Source organism: Mauremys reevesii, linkage group 18, assembly GCF_016161935.1.
Source record: "Mauremys reevesii isolate NIE-2019 linkage group 18, ASM1616193v1, whole genome shotgun sequence".
Taxonomy (NCBI): domain Eukaryota; kingdom Metazoa; phylum Chordata; order Testudines; family Geoemydidae; genus Mauremys; species Mauremys reevesii.
This window is the reverse complement of record NC_052640.1, coordinates 10,900,086-10,927,891: the sequence shown is the minus strand read 5'-3', so window position 1 is coordinate 10,927,891 and position 27,806 is coordinate 10,900,086. Positions and strand designations below refer to the sequence as shown.

The following is a 27,806-nucleotide window of genomic DNA, read 5'->3' as shown; positions in this document are numbered from 1 at the left end:
ACAGGAGGCGGGTATAATAGGCCAAGAGAGGCTAAGCCTCCCCTGACGCAGCCACTGCTGATGCTGGATTGGGGGGTTTTGTAGTTTGTGAGGGCTGGGAGTGGGCTGAGCTTCCGCCGGAGGAAGTTTTTGCTTATTATTATGTGCCATGCAGGTTCCGGGGTGGCTGAGGAAGTGGTATCTGCCACTCAGCTTCCCGGGTTCATCAGCCCGGGGTCTTGGGAGGGGAGGCGCGGTGCGTTTCCAATTCAGCAGTTGGGGCTATCCCAGGGCTCTTGGCAGCTCAGGCCGGCCTGGGGATCCTCTCACTGCAGAGTGTAGGGAGGCAGCTTGGGGCTCCAGCAGGTGGCGGGGCGAGGCCTAGGGTTGCCAGTTTTGGTTGAACATATTCCTGGAGGTTTCCTCCCATGACATAATTTTTAATTAAAGATTAATCTTTAATTCCTGGAGACTCCAGGCCAATCCTAGAGGGTTGGCAACCCTAGCGAGGCCGTGGGCGGAAGGGGTGGGGCCGGGGGGAGGGTTCCACCCACTGCCCAGGTCTGTGTATGATGCATGAGTCAGATCAGCATACTGCTCTCACTCTCACAGATGTAATGAATCTGCAAAGCTGAAAGGAGCAAAATATTTTAAGTAAATATTTTAGTCAGTAATGTAAGTAGATACCAAGTAAGATGGGTATATAAACCTTTATGTTTCAGAGAATAATGGAACCTCTAACTACCTGGGGCTAAGAGAAATGTTTACCATATGCAAATTATTACATAACTATCCATTACTTGTACCTTCCTCTGAAGCATCTGGTACTGGCACCTACTGGGGACAGGATACTGGACCAAATGGCTGATTGGTTCAATCCAGTATGGTAGTTCCTATATCACGGTGCACAGGGAGTAGATCTAGGAAAGTAAGACAGTGACAATTTTTCACAGTTGCTTTTCAGAGTAAAATTGCCTTTTAAACTTGTTTTGGAATAGTCGCCTGTCTATTATTATTATTCGTGTGCTAGACACTGCCCTTGCCCTGAAGGGCTTCTGTTCTAAAAATGCCAATAAATAGACAAAGGTGTGGGTAGCTATTGCAGCGCTTTGTTTTGTAGAAATACCGAATTGAAAATGTAACGCATGCGGCAACAAAAGGTGATTGCTTTCTGCCACAGCAAAAAAAATATTCTTTAGATTTTTTTTCCTTTTGGGGTTAATTGAGACCTTGGTGCATTTACCACTAGAAAAATTAAGTAATAGCTATTGTACTTCTGCAATTAGCCACTTAGCTGACCTGTTGAATAAGCAATGAAGAGACAATCACATTAATTACTTGTTAAACTACAAAACAAGGGCAAACAATTAGCAACACAAATTCCCAAGCAACAAAAGCCGTTTAGAAGGCACAATTCCAGTTTAATAGAATTCTGTTTTCTCCTTCTGATTACTGTAGCACAACAGAAAAAGATTTTTTTGTTGTTATTTGCAGGCTTTAACATAGGAGCTTAGAAATCTCATTTTTGTATTTGGGAGCTTCAGTTGCCAGTTGACTAATACTGTAATCACCAGTAATGATATATGGCAACAGGCACCCAGTTTTTGCCTGAATAGGGAACTGAGTAATGGGGGTTTGGACTGGCTGCTGGCAAAGCTGCTGACAGCACAGCAATTTGATGCGGAGCATTGAAAATTGGGTCTTCCTTGAAAAGCAGGAGCAAACACGGGTTTATTTTTCTTATAAATTAAAGCCAAAGAAAAATGGCTTTGCATAACAGCTGCTTTTCTTTCATAAGCGAGAGTTACATACGTTCTGTCTGATTAGAAGCACTCAGATGGCTTTTGTTTCAACCCAATTCGTTAGCCCTGCCAGGCTTGCTGTGTTGCTTTCAAGGTGCAGACTGATTAAGGCCAGGGAAGTGTAATGGAGGCTGGGATTCTGAGGCTGGAGCAAGTAGTACTCTGAACTCACTCCTTATTTAACAGATACTTAACTTAAAAATCATGGACAGATCACCACTATGTTACTCCAGTCTCACACAGCTGTAAATCCATTGGTTTTAGTAGAGTAACACAGCTATAAACTTACGTAATACAGAGGTTATCAGGGTTCCCTCCCCACTCTGAACTCTGGGGTACAGATGTGGGGACCCACATGAAAGACCCCCCTAAGCTTATTTCTACCAGGTTAGGTTAAAAGCTTCCCCAGGGCACAAATCCTTGCTTGTCCTTGGACGGTGCTGCTGCCACCACTAAGTGAGTTAGACAAAGATTCAGGAAAAGGACCACTTGGAGTTCGTGTTTCCCCAAAATATCCCCCCCAAGTCCCTTCATCCCCTTTCCTGGGGAGGCTTGAGAATAAGATACCAACCAAATAGGTAAACAAGGTGAGCACACACCAGACCCTTGGGTTTTTAGGACATTAAAAACCAATCAAGTTCTTAAACGCAGAACTTTATTATAAAGAAAAAAGTAAAAGAAGCACCTCTGTAAAATCAGGATGGAAGGTAATTTTACAGGGAACACAGAGGATTCCCCTCTAGGTAAAACTTCAAAGTTACAAAAAACAGGAATAAACTTCCCTCTTAGCATAGGGAAAATTCACAAGCTAAAACAAAAGATAAGCTAACACATTTCCTTGCTATTACTTACAATTTTTGTAATCTTGGACCCTTATTTCATGTAGGGTTTTAGGAGATGGTTTTTCCTGCCCTGGTCCCTCTCTGTCCAAGAGAGAACAACAAAGAGAGCACAAACAAAACATCCCCCTACAGATTTGAAAGTATCTTCTTCCCTTTTTTGGTCCTTTTGGTCAGGTGCCAACCAGGTTATTTGAGCTTCTTAACCCCTTACAGGTAAAGGAGGGATTTTATGTTACGCTTAGCTGTATGTTTATGAGGTAAATCTGGCTCCCACAGCCAAGATTTTCACAAGCAACTAGTAATGTTAGGTGCCCAACCTGAGACAATGCAAGAGGCCTGATTTTCAGAGGGGAGGGACTCAGCACTTTCTGAAAATCAGACCCTTTTAAGGTCTCTCAAGATGGGCACCCAAAATCACTAGTCACTGTTAAAAATCTTGGACCTTATCTTTACGTTGGATGCCAGGGGATTAAAAAAAATTATTAACAAGGCATGGTGATCAATATTGAAAGAATTTTTAAAAATCAATTCACTTTTCCCCAGGTTTGCTGTTTGCTTAGTGTTACTGAACTGCAGGCAGATTGAGTGTATAGAAAATAGATTACTGCAATCAGTGTCACTTTTGTTTCACATCAGTTTCACTTCCTGCTCTTACGTAAGTGTGTGGCTCAACGCTGCCATATTAGGGTTGCAGAAATTATAATGAAATGCTTAATTACAAACACGACATGATTTTCATTGGAATTAAAAAATTAAATCATGGGAAGTTATCTAATTTTTGCAAACTTAGGTTTGGTAAAATCAAAGTGGTAAAATCAAAGTTTTGTGAAGCCTGAATTTCATATTTAAATTGACTTGATAGCATCCCTTGACATGCATACTAATTATAAAATTTTCCTTTTGCTCATGAGTGTATCTTTCTTAACAGCACCTGAGCAATTTACACAGCAGATCATTTCATACCAAATAACTAATTGAAAAGTACAAGAGACCTCTGTGGAAATACGCTGGGTACCCAGTTGAATAACCTACCAGTGAAGACACTGAACTAATGAATTTATTATAATCAGTTGTTGGGAGTTAAATACCAAATTGCTTCATAATTAGAAACAATTTATTTTAAAGTGGTTCTGTGGTTGGCAAAAAAAAATAAAAAATCAAAGTCTGCACATGAAAAAAAATATGTGTAACAAAGAACAATTTGCCTTTTGTTCCTGAAAGCTATATTCATTGGTATCATTGTGAGGCAGATTTTTTGGATGAGCAGGTAAGCATGAAAAGGGCAGTTGAGTTTGCCGTGGAACTGATAGATCTAAAAAAGCAGACATTAATATGCAATTGAAGAAAATATCCCCGTTATAAGCTGTGATTCAAATAAATGCCATTGCTCGTATTCAGTAAGCTAAACTTAGCATTCAGATGCTCCTCTATTATTGTTCCCAGTTCTTCTGCATCTGGAACCTCCCAAATCCAGCTCCTGGGTCAGATTTTCCATTTCTCTCGGCTTGACCACCACTTTTCTCCATTTCTTCCTGTACGCATGGAAGGCCCTCCTCCTCTCCGAACTAATCCATAAGGCCCCTACCCTCTCTTCCTTCAGATTCCCTCCTTAAGATCCACTTCTACCATGGTGCCCATGAGAAATTACCAACTGAAGATGGAGCTAGGTAGATGGCCTGTGGAGATACAAGTAACTGGTTTGTTTGTTTATTTACTGTTGCTTATTATTTAAAAAAAAAGTTAGGGCTCAGATTTTTCAGAGGAACCTAATGACTTAGAACCATTTAATTTTCTGCATAACTCATCTACGTAGCCACATTTTCTGTTTGTTCCACCCACTTCTTGTCTCTTGTCTCAAATAAAATCAGATGATCTTTGGGGCAGGGACTGTTTCCCCCCCTATATTTCTGTGCAGCACATAGCATAATGAGGGGCTGATCCTGAGTGGGGCCTCGGGGTACTGTTGAAATATTAATAATAATTTCTAATGCCCCCAGTCTCACATGGGTTTAACTTTACACACTATGAGTAGGTCCAGCAACTTTAATAGGACTGCTCCCAGTGCAGAAAGTTAAGCATGCACATAAGCCTTTGTGGCATCAAGGCCTAAGATAAGAATACAAATGAGAGCTGACATCTTGGCTGATACACCAGGGACTGAACCAGGAATCCAGGAGCTAAAAGGTTTAGCAGCTATACCTTGAGCTAAAGTCCCCCAGTAACAGCCTCATATCTTCTGTGGAGTGGGCACAGAGGAGGGAACCTGTAATACCCACTATCCAGTGGGTTACACATACACACAGAGAAAAAGTTCCTCCATTTTAAACAGTTCCATAGGCTAACTCATAAGGGACTTTTTGGATAATCATCTATTGTAATTTTCATACAGAGATCTCAAAGCACTTTACAAAGGTGTGTGGTGTTATTATCCCAATTTTACAAATGGGGAAACTGAGGCACAGGGAGGCATGTGACTTGCCCAAGGTCATCCAGCAGGCTACAGCCACGAATTGAACTCAGGAGACCTGAGTCCCAGTCCAGGGCCCTAGCCACTAGGCTACACTGCCAACTAAAAGTTTTCTTATTTTTCTGGAACTCTGCATTGTTGGATTGTGAGGTGGCCCACCTGAGAAGACCTGCAGATGTTAGATAATAAAAGTCTCCAAACAGGTTTTATCCTGCTAGTTTCCCATTTTATTTGTTGTGGTACAACATTCTCTTGTTGAACCACATCCAGGACCTATCAGTTTTATGTTGAGAGAGGCCATTGGCCCTTGAATTTTAATAGTCCTTCCCCTCCTCATCCCCTGTGTTGGTTGTTGGATCTCTCCTGACCAGACATGCCAAACCCGTGAAAAAAACGCAGAAACTGGGCTCGGTTTTGGCTTAATTGGCTTGTGAGTTGCTTGTTGGCTAGTTTTTGGATTGTAGTTTGTTGCTCCTTTTTTTTTTTTTTAATTTGCTCCCAGCAAGCGGGGGCAAGCAGGGGCAAGGGTGAGGGGGAGTCAGGGGTGCACAGTGGGCCCACCACAGTCCCAGACTGCACGCCTGTGGGGATCTAATCACATAGAGCGTTGGGGTTCTTAGGGACTGGCTTGTTTAGGCCTTGTTTTGAAATGGGATTTGCTTGATTTTGGGCTTATGGTGAAAGTCGGGGTGCGTATTTACCGCATGAAAGTTGGCAACTGTGTGCCTGACAGTAGTTTATGCCTTTTGGCATAAATGAAAGGAATGCTTCCTTAATTGATTCCCTGCAGATTAGTGGCTCGAATAAAATATAGCAATAAAAAAGAAAGAAGCAAACTCTCCAAAATATTGAACTGGGGAGACAGCCTTGTGGTGCTACTTAAAACAAGCCACCATCCATTTCTTCAACTTTCTAACATGAATTGTTTTTTGTTTTTGTGATTTCGAGGTACTGCTTGAATTTTGTCAAGGATTAAAGCTTTGGAAATTATTTATTTACAAGCCATGAAAATCTCCCCAAAATGGATTTTTACAAGTGTGTAATTGGATAATTTGACAACTGGTAAAATGAAGCCCCAGAGATCTGGAATTACACTTCACTAAAGAATAGTCATTCTTCATGTAGAATTAATTTGATTTCATCTAGATTACAAGAAGTAATAAAAGTAGTCAATTAGGTGAATTATTCTCTGACTTTTCCCATCCTTCTTTTAATTGGCAGCCATTCGCATTAAAAGAGTTTCTTCTTCATTGTCAGATAGCATCAGATGCAGGAAGCAAAACAGAGGATGAGGAAGATTGATGTGGTGGATGGAGCATTGGCCTAGAGTTCAGAAGATGAGTTTAATTTCCTGCTTACCCACAGGTTTCCTTGTGACTTTGGGCAACTCACTTTATCTCCCTGGGTTCATTTGTCCCCTGCATCTGAACTCCTCTCAGGAACAGTCAGGGAGGAGGTGATAGAACCCTGATACTCAGAAGCAAGGACTTGATATAAGTTAGAACTGCACAGGGACAGCTTAACCTTATGCCTTTGACATAAGGTTCCGCAGAGATCTTGTGCCAGTGGAGAACTGGATGTAGTGGAACCTTGCTCCGCCATGGCCATGCCGCCTCCCTTCCCCCCCACCATACCAGGACATGAGATTCTGGCACCGAAGCGGGTGCAGCTGCCTTTGCCAGCAGAACGCTGGCAGAGATTGCCTTTATCCAGCAGGGATTCTCCAGGGGCAAATTCTGCCGTTTTAGTTTCACTTGGTGCTGTGGTTGTGCAAAGTGAACTTTGCAAATCAGAGAATCTGCCCCCCCCCCCATGTCTGCAGATGGGAACTGTGTCTTACTGCGTGTATGTACAAAGAGAGGCAAGAGGCTAGTAATTGGCTGCTCAGATAGGCAGGGCGGAAGCAGAGGAAATGATTGTGACCCAGAGGTGTATCTGAATTAGGGGCGGCTCCAGGCACCAGCACGCCAAACGTGTGCCTGGGGCGGCAAGCCACGGGGGGGCGCTCTGCCGGTCACCACGAGGGCGGCAGGCAGGTTGCCTTCGGCAGCATGCCTGCGAAGGGTCCGCTGGTCCCGCGGCTTCGGTGGACCTCCCGCAGGCGTGCCGCCAAATCCGCGGGACCGGGGACCTCCCGCAGGCAAGCCACCGAAAGCAGCCTGCCTGCCGTGCTTAGGGCGGCAAAATACATAGAGCCGCCCCTCATCTGAATCCAGTGCTTCCTGGGGTAGTGCAGCTCATGTCACGCCTAGAGAGACAATCTAGTCCTAAGAGATGAAGAAGAGGCTGATGGACTGTGCAGTGGAGTATTTTAAGGTGAGTAGTAAGTAGATAGGTGGGAACAGTGGGAGCAAACGAACCATAGCAGACTGGTCCCATCACCTTGGAACAAGGACAGAAGGTTTGCCTGAGAGTAAATCAAATGGAACCAAAGCATCCCTAACTAGTGCTTGTGTTTAGCAAAAGCAAGACAAGGGGGCTTGTAAGGAGTCATTTCTTTCAGAGGGTTTGTGACCTTGAAGGAGCCAAGGAGGGAAATGTAAAAGCGGAAATCTCAAGATTTCAGTGCACCTATCTCATTGTTTAATATTCACTGATGTCATTTCTAACGAGAGGAGGATAGGAAAAAACATCAGAGATAGGAAATAGTTGGATTTTAAAAGTTGACATTTAAAGAGACTAAATTGTAGGCATATATGAAATGTAAATATGTTGGGGGAGGAGGGCAGGGAAGATTCTGATTCCTTTTCATACCACTTACTAGTAGCTCTGTCATAAAAATAACAGAATCACTACCCCGGAGTAGAATTCTGCAGAATTACTACTCTGGAAATACAGTAGCTATAGTTCAAAGTAGCTTTTTTCTGCAATTTTAAACTTATTTTTCCTAAACCTGTCAGCCCCAAACAGTGTGGAAGAAAGTATTTAAACCTCTCTGTACCTTGCATGCAAATCGGTCTTCTTGAAAATAGATTGTGGGTCTGTCAAACGCTCCAAACCTGCAGTAAAAAATATTATAAAAGGACGATGTATGGAAAAACAGTGGAGCTTTGTAAAAGGAATCCTGTTAATTGTAATTCCATAGGTAAAATCTCAAATGTTGTGGGGTGAGATCTGTACAGTAGATAGTCTTTGATTTAAAAACAGGCAATTCTTTGTTTAAGCGGATAAAGGCACTATGTTTTCACATACAAGTTTCACCTTGCCCTTAGAACAATGACAGGTGGGTGGGGCTAAATTTTCATAGAATCATAGAAATGTCAGGCTGAAAAGGAACTTGGGAGGTCATCTAGTCCAGCCCCCTGAGCTGAGGCAGGACCAAATATACCCTAGACCATCCCTTCCAGATATTTGTCCTGTTCCACTGCTTAACTATCTTTATAGTTAGAAAGCTTTTCCTATATAACCTAAATCTCTCTTGCAGATTCAGCCAATTACTTCTTGTTCTACCTTCAGAATGTGTGCAGAACAATTGATTACTCTTAGCATATTTGAAGACTATTATCTGGTTCCCCCCTTAGTTATCTTTTCTTGAAACTAACGATGCCCATTTTTCTTAACCTTTCCTCATAGATCAGGTTTTCTAAACCTATCATGATTTTATTGCTCTCCAGTTCATCTATATCATTCTTAAGGTGGATGCCCAGAACTGGACACAATACTCCATCCTCAGTGGTGCCTCAATATTGCCAACTGGAGCGTGACAATTATCTTCTGTCTTATATATGACACTCCTGTTTATCCACCCCAGACTGATATTAGCCTATTTGCAACTTCATCACACTGTACACTCATATTCAATTTGTGAGCCACTATAACACCAAATGTTACTGGAATTCCTTACAGATAAATCTTCACGGATTTGACACCAGGTACCACCAAAAAGCTAGGACATCTGGGTGGAAAAGAAACCTATTAACATTCCCAACAGGAAATAGCAGGAACCAATGTAAAGACATGCAGAGATACACACATCTGAACAACTGACTCTGTCATATACAAAACCAAAAGAGAACACTAGAGTTGGGCAGAAAACTAGAGTTTTCCCATCCTGTGAGAATTTGAGGTTTTGAAAAAAAAATCCTATATCAAATTGGGACAAAAAGTTGAAATTTTGAAAATTTTTGCAAACTATAATAATCTGACACACGAAAAATTTATATCATGTCAATTGTAACATTTCACTTCAATAATTTCAAAACATTTTGTTTCAGTTTTAACCTTTTAAAAAACCTCTAGTTGAAAAACAAATCCTTTCAAAAAAGTCAGTACAAGATGTCTTGATGGTTTTAAAAATTTGTTAAGAGCGTGAGATTCGTCAAAACTTGCCCTTTCCTGCAAACAGTTTTGTTTTCAACAAATCAGCATTTGCCAATGAAAAAAATGTTTTGTCGGAAAATTCACCACCTGCTCTGGAGAACAAACATTGAGATTAACCAATCAGGAGAATAAACACTCATGCACTTAGTTAAGAAAGTGCAGAAAAAAATCCTGTATATAATTTCCTGAATCCAGGGAAGTAAATTGAGACCAAGGTCCCTATACTCCTATATGGTGTCAGAATGAAACATTTCAACTTTTTCAGATTATCTTTAATCCAAACAATTTGCTGAAATTGACACGAATTCACAAAATGTTTCAGTTGACCCAAATCTGCATTTTTTGCTAGGAAAAAAAGTTTTGGTCAAAAAATTCTGCCCAGATCTATTAGACCAGAAGGTGTCCAGGGTTAAAGCCATAGATAGATTTCTGCCCTTGCTTGTCCTCTTCTAACCCTTAATGGAATTGTATGGAGATAGCAATGCAGAATTGGGCTGATAGCATCTGTTGTGAACTCCAGAAACTCTAGACCTAGAGGAGGATTGAAAATGGATTTTTCTGTATTTACCACATATCAGGAGCACTGAAGTTGCTACATGGAGCTTGCTTTCCTACTGCAGCAAACAGACTGCCACCTAAAATGTCAGCACTCTTACTTGCAGGGTGACCTGATTTCATCACTGTAGTAAATACCTTTGGGGCAATACACAGTCCAGATACCCATGCCCTCTGTCAGCACATTTATACCAGGAGAGTTTAAAAATCCCTTAGTAATTTCTGCTTGTGGCTACAGAGAAACGTTTTCCCCTGCTTTCATAGTGCCAGCAAATCCCCTTTGTATACCATGACTTTAAATATTTCAAAGTGTCCATGTAAAACAGCTGGTTGGTTATAACTAGAGCCAGTTGGGAATTTTTCAATTAAATGTTTTTCATCAGAAAATGCTGATTCATACAAACTGATTTTTTGCCTCAAGAGATAGATTAAACCTCCGAATAGCCACCCAGCTCTGTGCTTCAGAGCATAGACTTTAACTGGGGTCTCTCACATCCCCCATATGTGCTCTAGCTACTGGACTCTTAATTTCCATAGTGTGGGTTTGTCTCCTGTTTTTTTCATTAAAATTTTTGAAAGGTCTCTTCCACTGCATTGCAGAACAAAAACAAAATTGGCAACCTCTGAGATGATCTTTTTGTTCGGTGTTTGTACAGATCCTAACACAGTAGGGTCTTGGTCCTTGGCCAGGGCTCCTAGGCAATATGGTAATACAAGTAATTAATAACAACAACCTTAATTTTTTTCATAAACCAGCCCTAGTTATAGCATCTGCAATGTCTGACTGGCCAAGGAAATCCATTTGTTCATTAGATGGTTTTGATACAGTCCTGTCTGGGAATATGCTTATATGTCTCATCTGCTACATACAGCAGTTGGTGATGCTGTTCCTTGTTTTCTTTTTCTACTAATTTAGAATCTAAAGTATTTTTGTTACATTTTGTATTATCCAGTTTGCTGCATGCCCATTACAATTCAGTGAATTTATAATAGCTTATAGTTAGTTTTCCAGTGGGGACTTCATTGAGCAGGTCTTAATTGCTCAATCTATAAGACTTCTTGTTACTGAGTTTTGACAGTGATTAGTAAATGTGAATCTTCTAAAAAGAGGAACAACTTACTGCACCATGATGTTCAGGACATCTTCCCTATAGCATGCACTCATGAGGCATGTCAATAGATTCTTAGTTTAATATTATAATATCTATCTGTATGTAAAGGCAATATCTTAAGAGCATTCTGAGACAAAGGACAAACTTCCCCATAAAGACATTAAATATTATATTTATATGTAGTCACAACAATGCCAAGCACATTGGAGAAATAATGTATTTCAGTTAAAAATCATATGCCATGAATGGTATAAGAATGGAATATTTCAACTTTGGGAAGTAACTTGGAAACAGATGGTCATCATACCTTCAGGCAGATCAATCAGCCAGATTTTTTAGAAGGGGGAGGAGGGGTATTGACATGGAGACATTGGGCTACAATGGTTCTGGCATAAGGTCAGAAGTCAAAAGAAGAGGGTGTAAGTCCCAACATGGATGCTGGCTTGCTCCATGAGCTTAGGTAATTCCACCTACGTATAGGTATTTCTAAAGTAAACTTACCTTGCTGTCACTCTCAATCTTCACCTCTGAAGTGGAGATCATAGTTTTCCATTCCTGCTGCACAAGAGTGTTGTGAAGCTTAATCCAATGAACTTTGTGGTGTGATCTGGAAACCTTGAACAGAAGCAGCTTAATAAATGTTGGGAAAAAAGGGGGAAGAATTGAATAACAAGTTCAAGAAATAGGTGTGATAAATCTCTGAACAAAATAATCACTCTAAGCTTATCTCTGTCTTCTTACTGCCCTCTGCTGGGTGGCATGTGAGACCTGCCAAAGTGCATCATCATGTCGCTCTGGGTGGTGGCAATATATGTGTGAATGTTTCATAGGTTACTTGTAGTTATATATTAATCTTGCACTGTTACTAATAAGGAAACGAATGCCCAAAGCAACAGTAAGAGGTAAAACATTGTTTTAGAGGATTAGTTAAGTGGTGTTTAGTGGAACATGTTCACAGAAAGTTTTTCACTTTTATCCCATAGCCAAATGTGTTTAGAGGAATGTAATGGAGTAAGCCAGTGCTTTTGGTACTGAATGGGTGTACAAGAGACATTACCTTCTTGACCTTTTATACATCTCAGCAGTTTCTAATGGTGCTGACTTTGGGTCATGGTGGTAGTTTAATTGTATTACAGTACAGACTCCTTGATGCAAGAGATGCCATCTAATGCAGTAGACATACTCCTTCACACTCTGTGAGCAGCTCTTGGCTCTTTAACTATTTTTCCTATGGATGTTGGCAGAGCCGTGCAAAATTTGGTGATAGGTGGTGAGATTTTCAAAAGCTCTCAGAAATGATCGAGTTCTGCTCCTACCATGGTCTAGTACAGAGCGTTCCAAGCTTTGTTGTTGTTGCACCCCCTCTTCAGAGAGTCATGGCGCATGAGCACCGTCTCCAGGCCCCTGACTCAGGGGAGTGTGATGAGACCATTAATGGGAAAGGGACGGGCTTGAAGAGCGAGCCTGCCCCAGCCCAGTGAGGAGGGAGACCTGAGGAAGATCAGTGCGCACTGGATAGCAAGCAGCCACTGCACTCACCCCAAGCAGCAGTGTGTCCCATGGGGTTGGGAGCAAGCTCACTCCATGTAGCAGTAGCTTCTGTGTCCCACAGGAATGAGGGCCCATGTGTTGGGAGTGAGCCCGTCCTGCACTTCCCCTGGGTAACAGAGGGCTGGCAGGGTCTGGTCTAGTGAATAGGGTGCTGGACTGGGAGTCGGGAGACCTAGGATTAAATTCCGGCTCTGCTGCTTCGTCTACTGTGAATACTTGAACAAGTCCTTTCACCTCTCTGAATCTCCGTTTCCCCTATTGCCCTTTGTTTCTTTCCTGTTGAGGTTGTAGGTCTGGTCAAAAATCTTCTGTCAGAACTGTTTTGGTTTTTTTTTCTATGCAAAATTGGGTTTTTGAGTAACTGAAACTTTCCACCAAAAATCTGCTTTCTGTGGAAAACTGCAAACTTTTGTAGAAAACAGAACAATCCAAAACGGAAGAGTTTCCAGTTTTGGGCTGAATGCACGGTGTCCCTGGGACTGCTGTGATGCACTGTGGCAGGACAGAAAGAGTGGAGATCACGGTGCATTATGGGAAAGACAATCCAGCCAGGGAGCCTTGCCTGTAGAGAAGAATGGGGACATGAGGCACAGGCCAAATTACAGCTCCTATGAGGCACCAAGATGGCATCTCCAAATCAAAATTTTCATTTTTCAGGTGAATGTTTTCAATTTTACAATGAAAAGTCACCATTTATCCGCAGATGAATTGTCGTCTTCTAAAACTTCTGAAGGTGTATGGAAGCTCTTCCCAGCTAGCTGCAGTTGTAAGCTCTTCGGGGAAAGGACACTGTACAGTGCTTTGCAGAATGGGGCCCCGTTCCTGACTGGCACTCTTAGGTACTGCTGTAATACAGTTAATAACTGTCTAGGGATCATGTGGGCATTTCCCTTTTTGCACTCTGCCTAGGTTTTGTGGCCCTGAGCTGACCTCCACACAGAATTTCAGACTGGGAAGCACTCCAAGCCCAAAGCTGAAATTGCCAAGTTTCCCATGTTCACCTCTGAAGCACGAGATGCAAATTTCGCATGATTTTTTAGGCTAGTTCATCAAAGGACCCAGGTTTATGCCAGTCTGGGCCTGAGCCCACTTGTAAGATCTGCACAGATTTTGATGGACAAAGGCTGAGGTTTGAGTTTATAAAAAACCCAAACCAGACAAGTGTCAGGTGGTTTTTGGGTAGAGCTGGGCAAAACCCACAAAAACTCAGATCCAGAGTGAAATTGCCCTAAAGTATGGGGTTATTTGGATTGGCAGTTTTGATTTGAGGCCTAGTTTCATATTTCATTGTGAACAATTAACATACAACTCTGCATGTTGATCTTGGAAAGATTGGTTGTGGAAAAACACATATTGGTCCAGTTGCATTTAATTTAAGTAGTCAAACATGTCACTACATCCTCTAGGATTGTGAAAGAAAATAACTGGTTGTTAAGGGGCTCTTATTGGCTTTATTTAATGCAAGACATATCCCATTGTGGCCACAGAACATCATTTGTTCTGTCACTTCATTTTACTCCTCTTCTATTATCTCCTTACGTGCAGTTACTGCCATTTGGTTGATGCTCAAGGGAGAAGGACAATGGAAAATAAATGAAGGAGTGGATTTTCTCTGAGCTTGCTTATGCTGTTAAATACTGCTGTGCAGAAATAATTGTTTCTGTAAGAAGAACCCCATGGATGTCCTAGCACAGTGTGGGTAGAATTCTTTGTGGCCACACAAATTATTGGCAGCTGGGCTACTCTAACCTGTTCACACAGCATTACAGAAAAGCCTTGCACTGTGGAATGCACTGGAACAAAATGGAAACAAACATGTTTATTAATAAAGGTGTCCATACAAGAGATCTAAGCCCCTGCCTCTTCCAGTCTCTCCATCCTCGAGACAGACTCCAGTCTTGATTCACCTCTCCGGTTACACTGGTGTAAATCGGGAGTAACTCCGTGGAAGCCAATGTTGTTTCTCCAGTGTTTATACAATGCAAATGATGCCCTAGTTCTTTACTTTATATCTGTGGAAAGATCTGATCATGCCCTTGGGTGACCTTTACATAAATGCAGGTGGGTGTTTCTTTTTAAATTGCAGCCTGTACGTTATATAAATTGGAAAAATGAATTGTAACAAGTTAGCGTGTTTGCCTGAAAACCCATCCCTGCGAGTTGGTGATGATCCTGACAGAAAATGTTAAGTGTGTTTTGTTGACTCACTGTTGCAAGTGACCTGTTACCTCAGCCAGATATAAAAGAGGCAGAAGTGACTCTCCACACAGAATGGCATAAGAGGACTAGAGTGTGGACTGAACAGCCTTCAAGAGGAACCCTGGGAGCAACCAAGCCTGTGGAGAAGACGTAGGCTGGATTTTGTGGTGCTTTGTTTTGAATTCCTTTTGTACTAGAGAGTCATGAAATCCCCCTGGGTGCTGTTTTTAACACACATTCAAAAGCAGACAGCCCTGCCCAGGCAGAAATATCCTGAATGAAGAAGTGTGTGTTTGCCTCAATTTACAAATAGGGTCCATGAGACAGCAGGGAGAAGAGATAGCAGGAGACAAAGCATATTTGTGTTTCAGCAAACACAGGTGAGAAGAGAGAACATGGAGCTTCCTTCACCACCATTCTCTGTCGCCACCTTTACTGTTTGAATAATCTTTTCTTTGTGCCAATTCTCTTCAAAGCTTAATTGGACTATAAAAGGGGCAGAAAACTCCAAACTCTCTCTCTCTCTCTCTCTCTCTCTCTCTCTCTCTCTCACACACACACACACACACACACACACACACACACACACACACACACTCTCTCTCTCTCTCTCTCTCTCTCTCTCTCTCTCTCTCTAAAGGAACCAGCCCTTTGACTTTGGAGAGACATCCTGATCTGGATGTGATGCGTTGTTCTACTCATTACCAGACAGTGCCACCTCCTTGGGGTTCTGAGGATTAGCTCAGTCAGGCCAACACCGCTTCCAGCAGTTACACCTCGGCAGTTTCTCTAGCTCCAGGAACCACAGCGTCCTCTTCATGACTCAGCCCTCCAGCCTGGTCACTCTTGTGGTTTCCCTTTCTGGGGGGGGAGTGTATCAAGCAGTCTTCTGCCCCACAGTGCCACTCCTGTAGTGGCTGGCAGGGGAACCCTGCCTGTCCCTCACAGGTGAGCTTCTCTCTAGCCTGCCGCTCCTCTGTTTGCAGCCTAATTAACTGTAATTAAATAAACTTGATTTATTTTTAATCTAAACTAATCTAGTGTTGTGTTTAAACTGACCTCTTTGGTAACTCCAGTTAAAGTAGCAATCTGTTGGATATTGACCCTTTACAGGGGCAACAGACCTTTACAATCTGGACTACCCAGGAGAGGACTGGATGGTGCAGAACACACATGTTTGGGAAAATTCACAACTTGAAGTGTGTTGGGGTCACCCTGCAAATAGTAGCCAAGGCTGGTGTTTTGCTGACAGGCTGCTGGGGTCAGAGCTGTTGGACCAGGGCTGTGGTTATACGCAGACACTCACGGTGTCTGCTGCATGCTGTTAGGCTGCTTGTGAGCTGCAACAACAAAGCATTGTGAGGCATCCAGGGTTGCCAGGCGGGTGATGACACTCACTGGTCTGGGTTGCACCTTGGAATGTGATGGTGGGGGAAGCCTTTTAATGCTGTTATCATTCTCTGTCTGTTTGTACATCATCAGGATGAATAGCTGGATAATGGATTGGTATGAGTCCGTTTGAATACAAGTAATTATTGTCCTTCTGCTAATTCACATTATGTGCTGATCAAAGCTTGTCTGAAGTTAGGTGGGGAGGGCTTACGAAGCAACAAGAAATAATGTTGCTGTTCTTCATTTGCCTTAAAATCAGAGTCTTGCTTAGAAATAATGAACTCCAGTCTCTTCCAGATATGTGAAATAGCACAGCCCATTTTCACATTTTTAAATGAGTTTTGGTTCTGAAGATGTTTTTAGTGCTGATGAAAGATGCTGTTCTAGTTAAATCATGGCATTGGAGGGCACAGTCCACCACAGCAACAGAAGACCCACCTCCTCTGACGAGGGAGGGGCTAGAGGATCCAGGACTTACCAGAGGACAGGGGACAAAGAATAAAGAAAAGCAGGGATGGGGTGCTTGTCCTAAGATCAAACCAAGGGAACCAGAAGGGGACACTGAGCAGAGAACTGTTGCTCCAAGAAGAAGTCCAAGGATTCAGTGGTTGCTACCCAGAGGGACTCTACCTGGATGGATGCATGCATGGATAAGGGACCTGGAAACAGAAATTCTCACTTAGCTGCAGAACAGGTACTGTGCAGGCAGCATGGTATCCATTTCTCTCACGCTACCACACCAGAATGCCTCAACTCTATCTTGACGGAACCAGATCTAGGTGTAAGAGAACAGTTCAGACTCCATGGCTCAGGCCTCAACCAGACTGCAAATATAGGAGCTTGACTCTACCTCCTGTTGAAGTCAATGAGGGTTTTGCCGTTGACTTCAGGGGGACCAGCACTGGGCCCAAAAGGTGACAGTTTGCATGGTGGTGATTTTCAGGATGTAGAAATCTGATTATGGGGAACTAGACAATGAACCACCAGTGTCTCTCACAGGCTACCAAGCCTTCCAAGTATCACACTCTTAATTTTTAAAACTGTGAATTTTCTTCTTTTCTAGAATAAGCGTTTGGCACTTCGCTTTGTCTTAGAGGTTAATGGGATCTGTGGGAGTACTCTGACCTTAGCAAAACAGGAGATGTTATAAAGGCTGTGCTTTTCCACCGTCTGTATTAGCCTCTTTCTCTTATTCAACTCTCTCTGATATAAGGGAACCTTGGCTCACAATTACATTTTAAAACCTCCGGTAATTGTTTTGTGAACCTCCTTTATAGTTCTTGCTATGCAGGAGTCTACTTAACAGGCATTCTACTCTGTCAATTTAATTTTATTTTAAACCCAATTGATTTTTGTGGGATTCAGATTTTCAAGGTAAGGGAGGAGCATTTAGAAATTATGGCATTGAGCATTTACTGTGGAAGATATAAATATGTTCAGGATTTTATCTATCCACAAGTGGTATTTCCTTTAGCACTTTGAGAGGATTGGATTGGATAGCTTGATTTTTATAACCGTGGTTAACTTATCTTCAACAAGCATCACTGAATCTGATGAAAAATGCTCTTAAGGACATCTGGATGAGATATAATGACCACAAGCTTTTCTGGTGTCTTTATCTTTCCAATTTAGGAAATGGATAAAATGTGCTTTCAGTATGGAAAAATATTGCAGTTGTATAATTAGCAAATCCCACATGTTTTAGCAGTAGAAAAACTTGATTTAAAAGGACCACAAGGTTGGTTTTTTTTAATCTCTTGAAAGTATCTGTTTATTCTGTTTCGTGCCATCGGTACCTCATCTGAAAACATTAATTTAGCTCCCAAAATGCTTGTGTGGGTTGTTTTTAATTATTTCTGAGACAGAAACGCAATCCAGAGGAGCACGACTATTTTGTGTTTTCCGAAAGCATCTGCAAAAAGAAAAAAGTGGGGGCTAAGAAAAATCCTACTCCAGAATTGTCCCGAGGAAACTGTGCCTCCATGTGAGGCTTTGAGGTTACTTTATAAAAAACAAGGTACATGCATAATGTCATGAGGCTGATGGCTCAAGAGTAATACATTGCTGACCAAGGGGAGATGTGAGATTGAGGGATTGTTTGGCAGTTAAGAACTTGGCCAGCATACCAAACTGGACCTTAGTCGAGCCAGTCCAAGTCATTTTGCCATTTGACTTCTTGCCATACGTGCATGGGCTCACACACATACCTATATATGGTTCCTGCTCTCTTGAATCTCCACCGTGTACACACACGTCTTTGTGTGTGTGTGTGTGTGTGTGTGCATGTGCAGGCACACGTACACATGATGGAGATTCCAAGAGGGCAGGAACTATAACCATGAAAATAGCTAATGTCCCCATTCCTGCCACTTAAATGCTTCTTCTTGTGCCTCCATTTCAGGAAGGAGGGGGAGTTGGAGAAGCATGTGGATTCATTCCTTCAATATATCAATGGGGTTCTCTTTTTTTTCCCCTCCATCTTAAATAGACCATCTGTTCTGAGGATGAAGCAAGACTGCAGCAACAAAATCCTACAGTTGTACGTTCAGAACAGGTAATTGCACACTGAAGTGCCCATGTCAGACTGGCATTACCCATTTTGCACATACAAATGCGAACTGACAAGTGCAAATGCTGGGTTTTGAGACAGCAAATGAAAATTCATCCCTTTCAACCAAATTCTGCCCTTGAATATGCACACACAATTCCCATTGACTTTGATGGGGGCTGCATGCATACATTTGAGGGTAGAATTTGATCCTTAGTGTTTCCTTTCTTTTCCATAATTCCTGTTGCTTCCCTCCTAACTCTATTTCTTCTGTTCTGTTCCCTTTACAGCAACGTTGCTGCAGTTAATGCAAATGTTTTTATATTGCTCCACAAGAAGAATACGTCTCTGAGTTGGATTGTTTTACTACTTAGTCTAAAAATCTCTCTCTTGAAAATCACTTAAATAAGCATAACAAAACAAAATAGAGGAGAGAATCACCTTTTTTATTTTGTTCACTCTATTTAACAGATAATGGATACAACTGCATTAAAAATATAGCAACACCAACAGTTGTCTATGGAAAATTAAAATTCACATGAATCTCCGGTGATTCATTCCATAGGTATGTGTTACAGGCAATCTAGCTCTTAATAGAAGCATACTCTAAATAAAAGCAAATGTTTTTTTTTAAACTACATTATTCTAAATATAATTTGAGCACCAACCTCCTGTCTCCCTTGGTCTCTGCATTTGAGTATTATGCTCCACACAGCTAATGAAAAATTGCCTGATATTTCAATGAAACAAATCAGTCAGAGACAGCTGGTAAACTAAAGATCTTTTTTTTTTTAATTTTATTTTTTTAAACTACTGACTCCCACCAGTGCAGTCTGGTGGTGACCCCCTCCAGAAAGGCGTGCAGTCTTGTTAGGCTTACTGTTTGATGAATGTTTCAATCAGCAACTGCTGCCTGTTTTACTGCCAATTTCAAACCAAGTCTTTGCTTTGTAAGGTGGCCAAGTAAAGGAGATGCCTGTTCTTCCATGTGGGGACAATGGTGTCTGCTTCTTCTTTTTTCTCATCGACAATATAGGCCATTGTATTTTCTTGCCCCGTTGCATATTGAAAACCAAATCTTCTTGTTGTTTTATGCCATCCGCGCTCTTAATAAACTCTAACCCATTATATAAGACACGCCATTTATAATTGGTAATCTTAGAGCACCTTTAAGCTCACCTATCTTCCCCTTTTTGGTGCACCTAAAGGAGAGAGAAATGGAATATCTCCCATCTAATCTTGACTAGGTCTAGTCCTGCTTAGCTTGCAAGATGTAAGTTCTTAGTCCACAGTGCTCTTACTGCAAACTGTCATTCCTTGCTTTGCTCACTAATTTCCTAAACACCGGCACACATGCCATTCTATCAACTCTTGACTAGTTTCCTAGTTTCAGATTCCTTCCTTGGTGGGTGCTTTTCCCCAGCAGCATAGTCATATTTTAAAACTAGGTGCCAGTGACAGTGTAAGATTTAAGCTTTCGAAAGGCAGCCCCAGATCCCTTTGCCTTCTCGAACGCCTACTTGTTAGTCACTACGGTGAAAGTCACCCCTGTGTAGAAGGCCAGCGAAAGGCCTGAACAAAACAAAGCCACACTTAAGTCCATCAAACAGAGCTTAAAAAGGATTTGGTGCATTCAGCTCATGGTAGTCCTCAGTCTGGTGGTATATTTCATCCCAGGCCTGCTCAAATCAATGGCACCACTCCCACAGATTTCAGTGCTGCAAGACCAAGCTCTGTATCTTGGTTCCTTAGCACAGCTAACACTGGAATGAATATTTTTACTTCCAGATGTGTGCATGTTGGTGCTGCTTGTAAACTATTCAGCTTAAATAAGTCTATTTCTGATGGGGGGGAGAAATAACCCCAAATATGGAGCTTTAAGAATATAGATTGTTTAAAAGTGTCATTTGAGAAGTCAACTGAAACATTCCATGTTATATAGCAGAGAGACAGGCACTAGAGCAGGTTTTGTTTTTGTTTTTTTTTTTGGTTTGGTTTGGTTTTTTTTAGGGGATACTAAAAATATATTGTTAGTCCATTCAAAACCTTGACTGAAAATAATCAGAGTCTAGTTTCTCTCTGAGCATTTTTGGAAAGTGGCTTGTGATTGACTATTTAATGAAGCAGAAAGTGGAGCCAGGTTTGTATTAGAGGAAAATAACAAAATGAAATGAAATCTCATTGCGCACAAGGAGGGGGGGGAAAGTAACTTTCTAACTCCTGTTCTTCAGATCTCTTCATTTAAATGCAAATGACAGCTTCAGCCACATTGAAATAAAAAGCTTTTTTTTTTCCCCCCTGGGAAAACAATAATGAGGGAAAATTTAAGTCATTTCATTTTCATAATAAAAGAATCTTTTTAAAAATTCAGAGAACTCTGAGAGAGGCTGAATTTTATTTATTTATTTTTGTAATTTTTTTGTTTGTTTTTTGTCTCTCTATTTTTGGCTTTGTGATCTTCTAAACTTGCATTACAAAGCTGAGCTAGGAGCTTGCTAGAGGCAGAATACTCCTACTTTTCCTTAGTTGACTGGTACTGTAACCACACGTTGCGCTTATGGCCAGTTCCAGGGCCTGATCCAATTCCTGTTGACTTCGATGGACAGATGCCTATTGATTTCAGTGGGAGCTGGATCTTGCTCCAGGAAAGCACCTTTTTCTGGATTGGTGGAGCTGGCCGCCTGGCATACATTGCTCATGGAAATGCCTCTTGGCATTTGTGCTTAAGCAGATTTTGCCAGTCAGGGGCTGGCTTGTGCTTATAGAGAAATCATTGACTTTAGCAACATTACAGCGGAGGTTAATTATGTAAAGATGGACATGATGGTTCTTGAACAATTGTTCCAGGTAAACACATGCTTTCCATCAATACCTAGCAGCCATCTCTGCTTTTACACCAACGGAGAATCCAGCCCAGGCCACCAAGTGTGGTTAGTGCAAGGTCCCCCAATGCTGATGGAATAGATACATTTTTATTTGAACAATCCACTTCCTGACACTAATGTCATGGACCTTTGTTTAGTGAATTTCCACTCAGCAGTTCCTCACAGGCAAAAAAAAAAAAAAATAGTTTTTTCCCCCTCATTTCTGTATATGAAGATCCTGAGTGTCTGCCTTATTGTAATGATAATACTTTGCACTTCCCTAATGTATTTCATCTGAAGATTTTAACCCGTTTCACAAATATAATAATGAATTAAGCCTCAGAACACTCTTTCCAGCTATCATAGGGAGTGTGTGTGTGTGTCTGTGTGTTTGTTTGTGTGTGCCCATGCGCGTGTATATGGCTGTGGTGATATACATGTCGTAAATTGCTTTTATCGTGGTCCCTGGAAAACCTTATCTGCCCATTCTCCCCTACTCTTGCATGAAACTTACTCTGACATTCCAAACCTCTGAGCAGCTTCCGACTTTCCTTTATTCTTAAATCAATCCACCACAAAAATATTTCCCCTCCTTCAATAGTGCACTGAGCTGAGGTCCAGGATGGACAACCAATAGTCCTGGACCAGCAAAATGATCATCCTTTTACCCTGTGACCCATGAAGGCTAGAAACTGGAGCTTTACACTGTTGGAAAGAGGCCATTCCCAGCTTTGCGCTGCAGTAACATAGTCTTTGCTTCAGCCATGGACGGTCTCACTATGTCAAAGTCTAAAATCCTGGCATTTACATGTATAGAATAACAATTTCAAGCCCTTTCTAGAGGTTTAAGATTTGGGTCATACTTTACAGGTAATATTTATAAATAGCTTACAAGGGATTATAAATGATTAATATATGTTTTAATAACGAGTTAACCAATTATTATAAACAATGAGTCAATAGGTAGCTTATAATAATGACTTGTAACTATCGTTAACGCGAGCTGTAACAAATACTACTCAAGTTAATAACATGCTTAGAACATCCATTATTTATGTATTAACTCTTTATAAACCATTTATAAATTAAACCTTAATATAAAGTGTAACTAAGATTTGTATAGTAAAAAGTACAGATTCTTTGAGCCAAATTCCCAGTGGCTTTAATGGAGTTCCATCATGGATAGATTTGGCTTTCTGTGCTCATTTTTGAAATCCACATTCAAGTGATAAGCCAGACTTTACCCACATGCTACTGGCTGTTTTTTGTGTCATTGGGGATGAAGAACAAGCAATAAGCAGCCTTTCAACCATATAAAAGACCTAATGAAAATGAGTGAAAATGTTTAAATACTTGGCATAGAGCCCTTGATGTGGATTGCTTTGATAAAAATTACAATATTGCTAATTATATTTATTTTAAATCATAGCTACAATTACATCTAGCCTTATTTAGTCCCAGCGTGAATGTGTTTTTAAGGATATAGCGTATTCATGTCAGAAGATCTTAATTACTTCAAGTAACATTATTTATTGTCAGAAACATTATTTATTGTCATGATGGGGTGGTTGGAGCCGTGGCAGTTGGGCTTAGTGGTCAGAATCAGGAGTCCAGAGCGGGGTTGAAGCAGGACTAAGAACAGGATGGGAGAAAGAGCAGGGCTGGAGCAGACCTAGGAGCAGGGCTTGAGTGAGAGCAGGGCTAAAACAGGTTAGGCTTGGGGAGTCTGTTGCCACCATCAGGCAGGAGAGAGTTCCAAGCCCTGAAGTGAAGTTGAGCAGACTGAGCTGCTGTTCCTCCTGTGAGGCTTATATACCTGCCCTGGGACTCAACAGACCAGTTCCTGGCTTGCGGATTGGCTGCAGCCCAGCACAGAAGTGACTCATCATCTTACTTATTTATTGTCTCATGCCCTCTGAAGTCCCTCCTAACCCAGCAAGGGGATGATAATGCTTAAAGATGGCTAAGATGGTCATCGTTGTATTGTATAGGTATATAATGTATTGCCTCCATTTTGCTTTTCTTTCTCTTCCATATTGTTACATTGTTAGACTTTAATTAGCACATTAAATACAATAGTTTCCCTTTATGAAGCCAGCAGGGTTTTCTTTGCTGTGAAAATGTGTGGTTCAATTACCCTCCTACTAATGGATAAAACGTAATTAACATTGTCTTGAGGCTAATTTTCATTTATGCTGCCATTCCTCATAAGCTGAACATCATTCTCTGGAAAAAGTCAATGTGTCACTTTTATTAGCCCAGTTTGCACTTTAACACTAAGAAAATTAATTCAAGATACATTAACGTAGTTAACTTCAAATTCGATGAAATTATCTGATGACTGAACATCTCTCTAACATGTCCTTTATGAAGTCATGCAGTTTGGGGATGGGTGTGCTTGATAAATGAGACCATATTTACAGCTGTGCAATTTATGCAAGGGACAGGGTGTGAAAAAACTGTACCAAGCAGCTGCTATTCACAGGCTTGCCAGGGTTTAGAAATACAACATTTGTTTTTTGACTGACTTTTATCCCATCAAGTGCTAACTTCAGAGTTTATAATTGTGCAATTTTCTCTAACTTTAGGCACCTGAGAAATATTGATAATGTATCCTTAGTTTTTGCTGTGCAGTCACAGAAGAATCTGAAACAGAAATGGAAAAATTAATTTAGGACCCAATCCAAAGCCACTGAAATTGCTGGAAAGGCTCCCATTGACTGCGGTGGGGCTTGAATCAGGCCATCTAGCCCTGATCCAGCCAAAACCAAAATACCTTAAACACATGCTGGAGCAGGGCCTTAAGGCAGCTTGTTCCATTCAGTATAATCTTCAGTGTCCCGGCCATTCTTACATGACTGAGGTGCCTGGGAATTCACCACTTCTACTGGGATTCTTCAGTCAAATAGACCATCGGTGTTAATTGTTTCCTGGTGTTCAATCTAAATTTTCCATGGCTCACTTTCATCCTAATGTGCCTAGTTATAGCCCTTTGCAGACTCCTAAACAATTCCTCTTTTTCCTGGGTGGGAGACTGTATATTATTCAAGTCCGTCACTGAGGAACGTAAAAGAATAGTTTCCTGCTACGGAAGCTCCTTTGGTATAAACAAGAAATATGTACCTGTCGAATTGCTATCGCAAATTCTTGCCAGTGACCATTCTGATTGCTGCTTTTGTTGACAATGATTCAGCAGCATCCCGGGCTAATTCCTAAACCCATTCCCCCTTAATGCAGAATTATGGCCAAACAGCGGACCTCCCTCCAGCATGAATCAATCTGCCACGAAGAATGCATTCGTTCTATTCCCAAGGACAAAACAGGAAGTAACACAACAGAGCCCTCCTAAATCTCTCTCTGTTCCAGGAAAGGCTACTTGCTACTGCAATATTTATTTTCTTGGTGCAGTGGAAAGTAAATTACAAATATAACAAATTGCCACTGGAACATGTGCATGGAAATAAGTGGGGGTGTGTGTGTGTAAAATTTTCCTTTCTTCAAAGATAAATTAAATCTGCGGCACCTGGCAACCTAACATTAGAATTAACATGGTGATGAGAAGACACTGTAGTGCAACTCCATTGGGAGTGCTTCCTTGCAGCAGCAAGAGCCTGCTGCCTGTCTGTGAGCCAGTGCAAAGGTGAGACAGAGGTAGAGTGGAGAATATCAAGCATGGGTGGAGGAAGACTTCATTCAGACTAACTTAAAGGGTCTCATTCACTCTGTGTGATACAAAAAGTGGCACCTCCCCGGGTCAGCGATGTCTGCTGTGCTCAGAGAGGACTTCACAACCACAAGAGGCCATGGAATGCTTCCAGAGCCACCACCTTTCAGCAGTTTTATTAGGGGAGAGCAGCTTTAGTTTCCACCAGGGACTCTAAAGAAAACTCAACAGGGGAGACGGGCCCAAAATTATCACAAACCCTAGCTGTGCTGGCCACTCCATCCTCTTCAGGCAGTGCCCCCACATATTTTGAGGGTGCTGCTGGCTTGCTGGTGGAGGAGAGGTTGTGGCCAGCCCCTGACATGCTTTTTGCTGCCTATGTTCCTGGCAAAACTGGCATAAATCCTGGCCAAACCTAGTTCAGTGTCCAGAGATAAGTTAAAACTAGAGCTGGGTGAATCAGTGATTTTTTCACTTCGTTGGCAGTTCTGAAAAATTGGGGGAAAAATGTGTTTGACCTGAACTGAATCTGAACATTCAAAAAAATGGTGACTCAAAAAAGTCTGTTTTGTTATCAAACCACATGTTTCATATGACCCAACATATTTTATTTCCAGGCATTTTTAAAGGGCAGATTCACAAAACATCAGGAAGAGAGTGAGGGGGTACTTGCTTTAACTAGGCCAGTGGTGAGGGCACTCATCTGGGATCTGGTCCCTGCGCCAATTAATATTTATTTATACAAAGTGGTACAGTTTCAACAGGAGAGAGCCCCTCTCTGGAATGACCCATCACCTAGTGGCGAGGAGGAGACCTGGATTCAAGTCCCTGCTCCAGAGTGGGGATTTGAATCAGGATCTTCTGCATCCCAGGTAAGTGACCTCACCACTGGGTTAAAAATTATAGCGTGGGCATCATTCTTCTTCCGTTGGCTGACACTATTCTGATCAAATTCCTAAATAGCTTTGAGTCGACTGAAACTGCATTTTTTGTCGAGTAGACTATTTTTCTCAAAATGTTGGCCAGCTCTTGTTAAAACCTCTCTTCAGATGGGTTCTTAACCAAAGCCCTGTCTCCTTCAGATTCCTCCGGGGTTGGCACCAGCGAAACAAAAGTAAAACTACAACAACGCATACATTTCCTTGTACCTGCAAAGCTTGACTTCCCAACGTTCATTTGGCTTTGTATGTTCAGCCCAGCAAACAAGCCGTGAAAGCCCCAGGACAAGTTAACTTTAATTCATGCCAAGAGGTCATCCCTGGACCAGCTGATTGCTTGCTGCAATCAAGAGAGGATCTGCTCTAGCTCTCCTTTATTTAGCAGTGAGCTATGGATGGGGTCCTCAAAAGTTAATCAGCGTGACAATGATGTGTAGTCGAATGAAAGTGAAAAGGCCAGGAAGGGTATGTCTGCTGCAGCCAGCGAGAGCTTTTGTTTAGCTGACAGTTTCATTGGGTCTTTGGATGTGTGTCTTCAAGTACTTCTAAGTGGATTAGCTCTTTCAAACAACATGGCACCTGTTACAGTTCAAGCTAACTATTTCAATGGTGCAGCTGCAACAGATGGCATCAAGGGAGGATTTTAGCCAGATGTGTCCCCAGTGTCTTTAATGGGAATCACATTGCTACACCTCATGCAATACTTTGGAAATACATGGCTCTGTCTCAGGGTTTGGATTTGAATTCACTGTATCCCATTCATGTTGCAGAGTGGATGCATTCAGTACTCAGCTTGGGGAATGAAGAACCCTGCGTTGTATTTCCTGAACCATGGGTCTGAGCCAAAGCCCACTGAAATCAGTGAGGGTCTTTCTATTGACTTAGTGGATTAGCAAGTGTGGGGATGGGAAGGGGAAGAGAGAGATTCAGTCGTTGCTGGAAAAGACTACAGTACCAGGTATAGCACTAGTCAATCTGCCAAGAGAAAAATGTGTATCAGAAAACAAGAGTCTGTTCTGGATCCATGAGGAGGCCCTGGGGAATCATGGGGAACTTGAAGATCAACAGAGAGTGGAACCCCTCCCTGGCAATGGACACTAGAAATAAGTTCAAGCATAAAAGTGGATGTCAAATCATGTTCTCAAGTTGTGCGTAATGCAGCAGAGTAAACACCCCAGAGCAGTTTCATTGTATGAAAGTAATACCCCATAAGATTACAAAGTGCAGTGCAATCTTGTGCGCCTCTTTCTTTCACAGCCAAGTTTTCAGCTGTGACCTCAAAAATTTGCATCTGCACCTAACTGTAAATGCCTGGGAATGGTAGAAGAGTAGATAACAGAGTGGATGTAATTTGGATGAGAGAGCCCTGTAGTGCCACTTGTGAGTTCAGCTTTGGCAAAAAAGGTGCGATATCCATTAGAAATGTGGCACAGAACAGAGACTCAGGCACTGATTCAGTAAAGCACTAAACACTGGCTTAACTTCAAGCACATTGACTTCAATGGGACAATTCATGTGCTCAAAGCTAAACATGTGCTTTGCTGAACTGGGGCTTAAAGAGGCAAAATCTGAG

The 27,806-nt window shown here is 41.7% G+C and overlaps 1 protein-coding gene across 17 annotated transcripts in view; it reads left to right on the top strand.

Annotated features, from left to right (window-relative positions):
• Positions 1-27,806, top strand: part of TMEM132D (transmembrane protein 132D) — a 428,384-nt gene that overhangs the window by 304,890 nt on the left and 95,688 nt on the right. The window contains exons 1-3 of one of the 17 annotated variants that reach the window (XM_039505744.1): positions 16,241-16,254; positions 16,507-16,913; positions 18,708-18,773. The exons of 11 other annotated variants lie outside the window; for them this stretch is intronic. In XM_039505744.1, coding sequence (XP_039361678.1) covers positions 16,854-16,913; positions 18,708-18,773 — 126 coding nt within the window. In that variant the 5' untranslated portion in view covers positions 16,241-16,254; positions 16,507-16,853. Of the gene's footprint in view, positions 1-16,237; positions 16,334-16,362; positions 16,914-18,707; positions 18,774-27,806 lie in introns of those variants that run through there. 5 more of the 17 variants (XM_039505746.1, XM_039505743.1, XM_039505745.1 and 2 more) reach the window with 5 other exon arrangements.